The following is a 10,417-nucleotide window of genomic DNA, read 5'->3' as shown; positions in this document are numbered from 1 at the left end:
GAGACCAGTGTGTGGGGTACCAACTTTGACCTTGTTGGGATTAGAAATGCAAGAGATATGAGTATAAATTGAAAAGATGTATCGCTAAAATAGCCATTTTGCGGAACAGCACCAACAGATATTCCATTCATCTGTATCTCTTGAATAGCTTATTTAATAGATTGTAAAATTGGCAGGTGACTTACTAAGGACACCAGTGTGTGCAGTACCAGCTTTGAACTTCTTTGGATAAGAAATGCAAGAGATATCGGTAGAAACGCAACAGATATACCGCAAAAAGAGCCACTCTGGAGGACCAATGGATATTCCATTCATCTTTCATTCATTCACTAGTATCTCTTCAATGGTTTGCTGAACATATTTCAAACTTGGCAGGTGACTCACTAAGGCTGCCAGTGTGTGCAGTACCAACTTTGACCTTCTTTGGATAAGAAATGCAACAGATATCGGGAGAAACGCGACAGCTGTATCGCTAAAATAGCCATTTCGCGGAACAGCACCAACAGATATTCCAATTGATCTGTATCTCTTGAATGGTTTGCTTAATATATTTCAAACTTGGCAGGTGACTTACTAAGGACACCAGTGTGTGCGGTACCAATTTTGACCGTCTTTGGATAAGAAATGCTTCAGATATGTGTAGAAAAGCAACAGATATATCACTAAAAAGCCGCTTCTGCCCTCTCCAAAACCAGGCACATTGATTGGGTACAAGTCCACTAGTGAAAAGTGAATGACAGCAGCATCACAAACAGATGATGGACGTTCTTTCTCTGTCATAACTGACCTGGTGAGTTATGTAATAACGCAGCAAACACACTCTCTTGGGCCTGGTTTTGCTTCGCAGCGTCTCCTGTTCGTCGCGGTTGGCAGAGCATTACACAACACAGGCCTCTGCCAAGGTTGTGGGTTTGATCTTCAGCAAGGACCACCTCTGTTTTAAAAAATGCACTCACTCACAGTACAGTAAGAAAGTCTGGGTTAAGAACAACCACTAAATGGACTGCGCCATGTTGGAAAAAAGAATCAACTTCTGAGCGTTTTCGTCAGCGCGCTCGCCAAGGAAAGAGGAAACTTACTCGGCCGGAACAGAACAGCCTCGACGCAAGGTCGTGCTTCTCCGCCGCACTGAGGCCTGAACCCCCGTGTGGACACCTTTGGCACTGCAGCAGCAGTGAAGTTTGATGATTGTGGATTTACTCTGCAGCAGGATATAAAGTGCTGATGCTGTGAGGTCAGCGACGTCTGCCAGTGATGACCTTCAGTGATTGTACGCTGTGAGAAGTGATGTTTGGAGAGAAAATAGGCTTCAAACTTGACTTGTTTGTGGTGGAGACCAATAAAAAAAATGAAGTTTTAGTTTTCTGTGTGTGTGTGTGTGTGTGTGTGCTTGTATTTGTTACCTCTTCTGGTCCAGTGGTCCTCATGGAGACAGAAACCTAGTTCAAATGAGGCAGAACCTCATTTTTTGAAGAAGTGAGTTGGTAATATCTTCTTATGGTTGTGTGTTATGGCCCCAGGGTCATGTTTATCTGTGTGTGCGTGTGTGTGTGTGTGTGTGTGTGTGTGTGTGTGTGTGTGTGTAGGAATTCTGTGCATAAAGGAAGCGACACAGTGATGCATGTGATAACACGACGCGGAATGAGTCTTAATTAAAACAGCGGAGGTTTTGTCAAATCAAGACTATGTCACTATGTGTGTGTGTGTGTATGTGTGTGTGTGTGTGTGTTTTAGGACATTTTCTCAACACTTGTCAGGACCAGTTGTCCTCATGGAGACCAAAACCAGGTTCCAACGAGGCAGAACCTCATTCCTGGGGAACTGGTTCAGTTCAGGGCTGTAGTATAGTATAGTCTGGTTCAAGTGAATGGAAATCAATGCAATGTCTTAAATTGATCGAAATGCAAGAACACGAGTACATGTTTAACCTCTATAGGAACTTTTCTGACATAAACTGTGACCTTGTTCAGTTTAAGATTTAAATTGTGATCAGATTAGGTCAGTTTTTCTTAATCCTGGTCCTTGTGACTCACTGCTCTGTTTCAGATGTTTCTCCTGCTCCATCACACCTGATTCTCACAGTCATCAGCTCTGCAGAAGCCTGATAACGACTCATGTGACTCAGGTGTGCTGGAGCAAGGAACACACTCACACAACGGGGACTGTCCTCTTTATGGGGACAAATAACCGCCAAGTCCCCTGTTTGAAGACATGTTAGTTAGGATTATAGTACGTCTCCAGTTTGTTTGGATAAGAAATGCAAGAGATATCGGTAGAAACGCGACAGATATATCAATCACTAAAAGAGCTGCTTCTTCCCTCTTAAAAAAACAGGCACATTGAATGGGTACCGAAAATTGGTAACACACTCACACAATGGGGACTGTCCTCTTAATGGGGACAAATAACCCCCAAGTCCCCTGTTAGAGGACATGTAACATGGTTAGGATGTTTAGGGGTTAGGGTTAGTAGTTGTTAAAGAAAATCAGACTATGTGTGTGTGTGTGTGTGTGTGTGTGTGTGTGTGTGTGTGTACTTCCTTCATAATAATAGCCCTCAGTCAGGATTCTCCTTTAAGCCTCAGGCTCCACAGACACTAAGATCCTGTTAACTCCTCGACTCTAACTCTTATAAATAAATAAATAAATAAATGTCATCACTGATGAGAGAAGAAAACATGTTTTACATGTAGTTTGTTTTCACATCGAGCAAAGTTATAAGTTATAAACCATCAGTGTGTTTACAGTAGACGTTCTGCGTGTGGTGTTAGCTATTGTAGGAGTCACAGCATCATCTAGTGGTCAATTTAGGTATTACATCTAAAAGTCTAAAAATACTTTCATGCAACACACATTAGTGAAACAAAATTAGTAGAATATACAGTATAAATTCTACATATCGTGATTTTTTTTATGTACACGATTATATGTTTATATTTTATTTTTATATCCAAATTATTTTTACTCGTAATATTTCATTATTTACTACACACAGGCAGAATAAAAAAAACACACTGTTACATAAAACCTTTTCTTTAAAAAAACTATTATTGTTGCCCGTGCATTTAGTTGCAGTTTGAGAATTTTTTTTTTATGATTTGGAACACTCTTATTTTGAAATAGTAAATTTACAAGAACATGTATATTTGTGTTTTGAAGGTTGTGTGATAAAAAAAACAATTAAGTATTACAATATTCACCTAACAAAAGCTAGCATAAAGTAGAATAAAAAGTTTTAAAGATTAAACTGAAAATAAATAAATAAATGAACACAAGCACAAACGTATCAAACTATAATTTATTGTTTGTACCTCGATCAATACGTTTACGATCAATTCAATCAAACACATTTTGAGGGAAAATGTGAGTCATATTTTGCATTTTGCCATTTAAGTAAATGTGTTACATTACACAGTATATTACACAACATTAGTGATCGACTAAACTGAAACATATCAGGCTAATGTGGATTTTATCAGTGCATAGATTAAGCTTTATTTACCTTTCTGAAATAAACATTATGTAAATGTTACAGGCAACATGATGTTCATATCATACTGATGAACACAGTGTGATTAATAATAATAATAATAATAATAATAATAATAAACATGAGGTAGTGGCGTAAATGCAGTGGTGTTTTTCTGTCTGGTCTCAGTGTCAGAGGTCGGTCAAAGATTCTTCAGTAGACAGGACGTCCCACTCTGGGTCTTTTCTCCATGTTCACTTCACACGCTGAGACGACCTCTGGACCGAGCAGCAGCAGCAGCAGCAGCAGCAGCAGCAGCAGCAGCAGCAGCAGCAGCAGCAGCAGATACAGCAGGTATCAAGTATTCATCTCTCTCTTTACGGTTTGTCTTTAACCTGTGATGGAAAGAGACATGAAACACATGTATTTACATCTATTCAGTTCAGGCCAATTTAATTATAAACATTTAAAAATAGCACATGGTGAGATAGAGGCAGGTGGGGACAATTGTGTTCAAATGCATAAGAGGTGTAAATGTACATTTGTGGTAAATGTGTAAAGAAAATCTTGATGTGCAATCACAGAATAACTTCAAATGACATAAGAAATAGTTGATGTGCAGTGAAGTCATCAGTTAAAGGTGCATTATGTAATAAATGATAAAATCCTCCTAATATGTCACAGAGACTCAGGAATAATGTTCATATAACAAACTGAACTCACCAACAACAACAGTACAGACTAAATATTTGCATTAAAATAAATATTTTGCAGACTGCAAATCATGTTTATGTTTTGAAATCATGTTTTGGCATGTGGCGCCACCTACCGCCGTCTCAGTTGCTGAGCAACCACGGGTTGCCAGTTATGTCAGAAAACGAAACCAAAAAGACCTCGGTATTTTGAATTTGAATGCAGTAACCATTTTTGGCCACATTCTTACATATGGCGCCTTTAAGTCCCAGAATGCTTCACTTCACGTCACGTCTTCTCACCTTTAGTTGGGACAAACTTGAGAGAGTGACTGAATATTCAAAAGCGTGAGACGCCGTCGTCAGGGCCGTCGTTCACAAACTCGTGGCCAAGGCCGTTTCCACATTTCCCACAAAGCACCTGAAAAACAATCATTTATTTATTTACATTTTTATTTTTTTGTTTGACTATTGAGGTCATTAAATTTAAATAAATACATGTTTATAATTGTCCCTGTGATGGACTGGTGAACTGTCCAGGGTAAACCCCGCCCGCCTATCGCCCTATGTCAGCTGAGAGAGGCACAGCGCCCCCTGAGACCCTCTGGTGGAGGATAAAGCGGTAAATAATGGATGATGTTTTTTAATTGACAGTTATGTAATTATTAAGGTTCGAGCACGACTGTGCAACAACCCTATTGAAACTGAAGGAATTCTTTATTATTATTATTCCGCGGACTAAATCGCATTTTTGAGGCCTTTCCCCAACACTCACAGATTTTTGCAACCACATCAGACCTGGTGAACGATTGCGTGTTAAAGACGTTCGGGGAAAAAGTGTCGAAAATTGGAAGTGGGAGGGGCTAAAAACTGACCTAAAAAAGTGCTAGTAGGTCATCTCCTGTCGGGTTTAACGTACATGAACGAAACTTGGTTCATTAGGTTGAGCTTTAAATAAAAGTCGATGACAAGTGTCCTGTGAATCCTACATGAAGGCCGCCATTTTGGATTGAATGCGAAAACGGAGGCGTTTTTGGCGAATTTACACCAGCAGACAGAATTACATATAGAGTTTTCCATGCTGCTCTAACAGGGATTGCTGAATCCACCTGAAACTTGAAATGTGAAACCGGAGACCTGTCCTGAACATGTCTGTAAAAGATGACCTCCATACAGGAAGTGGAACACCCATAACAGGATGTAAAGCCTAACATTGTTCGATCTTTCCAAAACTTGACATGTGAGGCAAAGTGAACTTCCATGGACACGTTTACGGACATGCCTTTGACCAACAGGAAGTCGACCATTTTAAACAGGAAGTGCCCTCTAACTTTGCCGTACGTCGCTAAAATCCCCTCGAAATTAGGAACCCGCTCTGATGCGTTCGTTGCACACGTTGCGATTGCTCCTCAGACCGACATGCGAACCCGTTCAGATCCGCTTGCGGTGCTAGTTATTTTTAAGTGTTATATTGCTGTAAATGCAGATTTAAAACAGATTCAAAGTCCTCAGGGTCCTTGTTACCTTGTAGGCGGTGAGCGTCTCCATCATCTTGGTGACGCTGTCCTCTCTGACTGTGTCGGTAAACGCCGGCCACGGAGACGAGTGGGCGAACTTGGAGCGACTGGAGAACAGCGGGTGGTTACACCTGGAGCACACGTACATACCTGCGGGTGAAGACGTTTTGTTTGTTTGTTTGATTTTAAATGTGAAAACTCAAAAAAACAAATATCTATTCCAAAGCTTAGAATAATGCCAAAAAAGTGGGCTGAGAGCTGAGCTCTCTGTTAACTGTTGATCGCAGAGTCAGCCAAGGCATAAATGAACAAGAAATATGTTAATATATTAAACACATTTAGGTATCTTTACATATAATTACATATATATATATATATATGATAAAATAAGAAATGTACATTGTCACAGCAGCAAAGACAGCAAAGATGAAGATGCATTTCCACATTATGTACAATATAGAAAGATATTAACTATAAAAAGTTAAACGGAATGTACATTATAGACAGTATAATATATATACAATATACAATATATACAGGATGGGCTTGATATTTACAGTATAAACAAGGGTTGAACATGATATATTATATATATGTATATTGCACTTGCACTAAAATGACAGTATATTGCACCTAGGATAAATAATAGTAAATATAGTGTTGAGAATATATATATATAAATACATATATGTGTATATATATGTATTTATATATTACTATAATTAATGCAATATCAAGTTAATTTTTACTTTCCTTACACATATACACACCACTCCTACAACTACTACTATTACATATGATAATAATAATAATAGGTGTTATATTTAGAATAATATATAAAAAAATAATATAATACTTTTTACCGATATAACATATTTGTTATTGTCTATTTCTGTGGAGAATCTCTCTTCACCTGAGAAATATCCAGATAGTATATTATGAATATGAGTACTACAGTTTTCACAGTTGCATAATCCAGACTACAGTCAGATTACATCACACGTCTCCTTCTGCTCACCTGGTTTAAAGTGATCCTTATAAACTTCACCACCAAAGAACTGACAGAAAGACATGATGTCGCAGATTAAAGCTAAAATAATCCAGGTTCTTCTCTCAGCAGTATCAGATCCTTCTGTTTTTCCTCTTCCTCTTTATGTGTGTGACGTTCTCTTCTTCTTCCACTTCTATTTCCTGGCTGAGGATTTACTCCAGAGCAAGACTCCGCCCACTGCTGTAATCTAGATCACCACTAGGGGGCAGTGTCTGACAACAAAAGGCACCAGCCGTGTGGCAGCGGTATTGATACAGAGGAACAATAATGTGCTGGGATTCAAAGAGAATGCAGTATCACACACATGTAAGAGCCTATATATAGGTTGAATTAACATGATACTAAAAGAACAATAGATCTGAAATAGAGAGATTATATACTGGAGATATACAGACGTTCACTATCGGTCATAATAGTGTTCAACCACGACAGCAACAAATAACCAAACAATGAGAATAGGCTTTAAATCAGATTACACAAGAGCAGCAGCAGCAGAGCTGGAAACATACGTGTTAATTTATTATCTGAGGGTCGTGACGTAGTCTCTGGGAACGACTGAGCTCAAGCACTGTTTTATGCATCTGAAGTTACAGAACATTAGAATAAATTGGTTATAATACTTCAGTTTTGAGATTTTGTAGGGTTATTTGGTGGGGAAATAAGATCCTGTCCCAATACCTCCCCTAACCCTACATTTTCCCCCTAACCCTACATTTTGTGCGTTCACATGTAGGGTGGATCAAGGGGAAATGTGATTTTCTCCTTATAATCAACCCTCAAAATGTAGTGAGCTCTGGTGCGGGCTTAAAAAGAAGTGGAAGATGGAATTACCCATGATGCTTTGCGAATTCAGTGACCCGGCCTGTATTTTCAACAAAGATGGCGGCCACATCTGCCGAGGAACATTGTCATTGTAATATATTTTCGCAAATAAGCACGTTGCAATGTCGAATTGTGTTGGAATATGTTGGTTTGATGCACATCCACAGGACCGTTGAGCTTTGAACACTAATGTCAGAAAATAAGTGACCATTTATGAAAGCAGCTAGCTAACTAACTAGCGAGCGGCTACCCGCCGAGCGCCCCGAGAGAGCACGCCCGTCATGCAGCTCTGCGTGGCATGACATTAGCGCGTTCGTTACGTTCACTACGCTAATTTGCATATAGTGCAATCGTTCCCTCAACGAGGTTAATTTACAGTCGAGGGCGCTCAAAACCAAGGGGAAATATTAAGGTGGGAGGTTTTGGGACGGAGCCTTAGTGCTAAGAGAATGGCAACTGTAGAGTTATTTCCAACAAACAAACATTGACAGAAAATCAACAGTACCGATAGTATGCAATTTTGTCAACGTAGAGCAAACTTAACGAGCAGAATCACCAAAAAAAGGTCAAGTTTATCCACATTTTCCGCCATTTATTTGTAAAAACATCGAGGGAAATAATATTTCAGTCCATGTCCAGGTCTTCGTCCTTCACTCATACTTGCAGTAGTGTTTGAGCGCCTCAGGCAGCTCCAGCCAGTCGATGGCCATCCTGTGGACGATGTGCTTCTGGATGGCTTTCCTACACAACGTCTGCAGGGACGAGACTGGAGCAGCAGAACACGACCGGGAAAGAGAGACAAGTGGGTCAGTAAAACAATAGTGTTGACAGATTAAATTAGCATAGAAGACCACGAGCAGTGAGCCAACACCGCAGTATGTCCACAACTCAACAAAAAGACATGCAAAACAAACTCCAGAGAGACATAAAGTGACCACAACCACCACAAAGACACAGGAAACAATGAGAAAGACACACCAAACTCCAAAAAGTCAGTAAATGAGGCACATAATCCATCCTTGACGATAATAATCAGAGTTGACTCACATCCGTACTCCACCTGGACGATTCGGACACACTTTGTGGCGGCGAAGACGTCCAGCACGGCGTAGAGGGGCTGTATGGTGGGGATGCCCTTTGCTGAAGCTCCCATGTCCTCGCCGTTGATGACAATGTGCATATCAGCCAAGTCCTTCCCCTTAGGCGCGTACAGGACGCCTATCCTGCTGCGTCTGGCCGTGGGAGGCAGCGCGTTGCTCTTGTACAGGTCGTCCAAAATGTGGCTGAAGCGTCCCGGTCGGCTCCTTCCGACCAATTTGTCTCTGGGGATCCGAATGTTTTCGATGTGCAAGTGCGAGTCGGTGAAGAAAGTCTTCGGAGCCGTGTTGACGAGTTCCTCACCTTCGGCCTCGCCTCGTCCGAGCCTCGGTCCTTCCTCTTGGACCTCGGGCTCCTCCGTGATCTTGTTGTGGTTGCGGGTGATCGCAAAAACCCAGCTGTCCCCGAGGTCCATGAGGTCAGGGATGGAGTACTCGGGTACCACCTCTAAGCTCACTGGGTCATTGGCGGTCAGGCCGATGCGTAGGTGACCACACCAGCCCAGCTCCTTATCCTCGATTTCTATGAGGAATATCTCCCCAGGCTTCAGAGGGTGTTTGCTGAAACACACCCCGTTGGCGAAGCTCTCCACCCGGGTGGCCTGCGTCCCCGAGCGGTCCAGTCTCACGTTGGTACCGTGGATGGGGTGGAATTCCATAAACTGGTCAGGAAAAGGCTCCATTTTCAAAGGCACGGATTCAAACTGTTGCTCTGGTGAAGCGGAAAATACAAGACTATGAAGAAGAAACACACAGTTGACTTAAGACTTACGAAATCGTTCCAATCGAGCGATCGTGTCGTCATTTCTGACTTTCTGTCGCACACACACACTCAAAATGTGCGGTCGCAAGAACTTGAGCAGACTGGACAAGAGGCCTGCTCTGCCTATCTGCTGCTCGCTCACCGAAGCTTCTGGTACTGGGCTATTTTTGAACAGCTGCACGTGTCAACAGATGGTAAGGTATCTGTGTGTGTGTGTGTGTGTGTGTGTGTGTGTGTGTGTGTTTGAGTGTTTGTACTTCTGTCTTTGTGGGGACCAGTGTCAGAACGGGTCAGGGTTAGGGTAAGGGTTTTGGCCGGTTAGGGTTTTGGTTGGCCAGGGCTAGGGCTAGGGCTAGGGTTAGGGTTAGGGTTTTGACCAGTTAGGGTTTTGGTCGGTTAGGGTCCACGAGCCAATGGCCCGCAGAAACATTTCTGGCGGCCTGCAATGAATTGTAGTTGATATTTTTAATCCAGGAGCTACTAAGCTTGTTAAATGTTTATTGGACATTACTGGATACAGACCAATAAGTGTAAACTGTACAACTGTAATCTGGTCATTAAAATGATTACAAATGGAACTTCTTGACGGCCCTCAGTCCAACGTTGGGTTCCTAAATCGGCCCTCAGGTATCAAAACTTTGAGAACCCCTGTGTTACTTGCACTTTGTCTTATCCTCTGTCTTGTTCTGTCTTATTGTGTCTCATCTTTTAGTGTCAGGAGCAACTGGACTCAAGGATTTCAAGAAAAATTTGCACTCCAGAGAAAAGGATTTCTGATTTTTTAATGGAAACACACTTGTGTGACCACCATATTCACTATAATGATACGTCAAAAACAGGAAGTCACTCACAGGCAGACAAACTTACAGGTAAACCCATATTTTCCTACTGTAATAGGTGATGAAAATCTTCACTTTTGTATTAACTCCTGGTGACATATATGTGTTATACTAGTTGCAGCGACACGGACGAGTAAAGCTGTTTGAATGTATTTGATTTAAACAAAT

General features: G+C 41.3%; 2 protein-coding genes across 2 annotated transcripts; both read right to left on the bottom strand.

The window, feature by feature from the left end:
* Nucleotides 1-4,449: 4,449 nt before the first annotated feature.
* Nucleotides 4,450-6,813, bottom strand: msrb1b (methionine sulfoxide reductase B1b; the record flags this gene model as incomplete). Its single annotated transcript, XM_083903415.1, has 3 exons — nt 6,696-6,813; nt 5,685-5,827; nt 4,450-4,581 (listed from the first exon to the last, which is right to left on the bottom strand). The coding sequence occupies exons 1-3, from the start codon at nt 6,748-6,750 to the stop codon at nt 4,450-4,452; spliced, it is 330 nt and encodes a 109-aa protein (XP_083759541.1). The 5' UTR covers nt 6,751-6,813.
* Nucleotides 6,814-8,137: 1,324 nt separating this feature from the next.
* On the bottom strand, nt 8,138-9,548 carry neurl2 (neuralized E3 ubiquitin protein ligase 2). The gene is made up of 2 exons (XM_083904047.1): nt 8,598-9,548; nt 8,138-8,316 (listed from the first exon to the last, which is right to left on the bottom strand). Exons 1-2 carry the CDS (start codon nt 9,328-9,330, stop codon nt 8,201-8,203), a joined length of 849 nt encoding a protein of 282 aa, XP_083760173.1. The 5' UTR covers nt 9,331-9,548; the 3' UTR covers nt 8,138-8,200.
* Between the last annotated feature and the right edge of the window lie 869 nt (nt 9,549-10,417).

This window comes from Microchirus variegatus (genome assembly GCF_963457635.1).
Source record: "Microchirus variegatus genome assembly, chromosome: 17".
Taxonomy (NCBI): Eukaryota; Metazoa; Chordata; class Actinopteri; order Pleuronectiformes; family Soleidae; genus Microchirus; species Microchirus variegatus.
Note: the sequence above shows the minus strand (reverse complement) of the source record. Positions and strands in the feature narration are given on the sequence as shown.

Coding starts and splice junctions, on each gene's coding strand:
- neurl2 (XM_083904047.1), bottom strand. CDS start 9,330: ATGGAGCCTTTTCCTGACCAGTTTATGGAATTCCACCCCATCCACGGT. Junction 8,317..8,597: donor CGTCCAGGTGGAGTACGGAT/GTGAGTCAACTC, acceptor CTGCTGCTCCAG/TCTCGTCCCTGCAGACGTTG.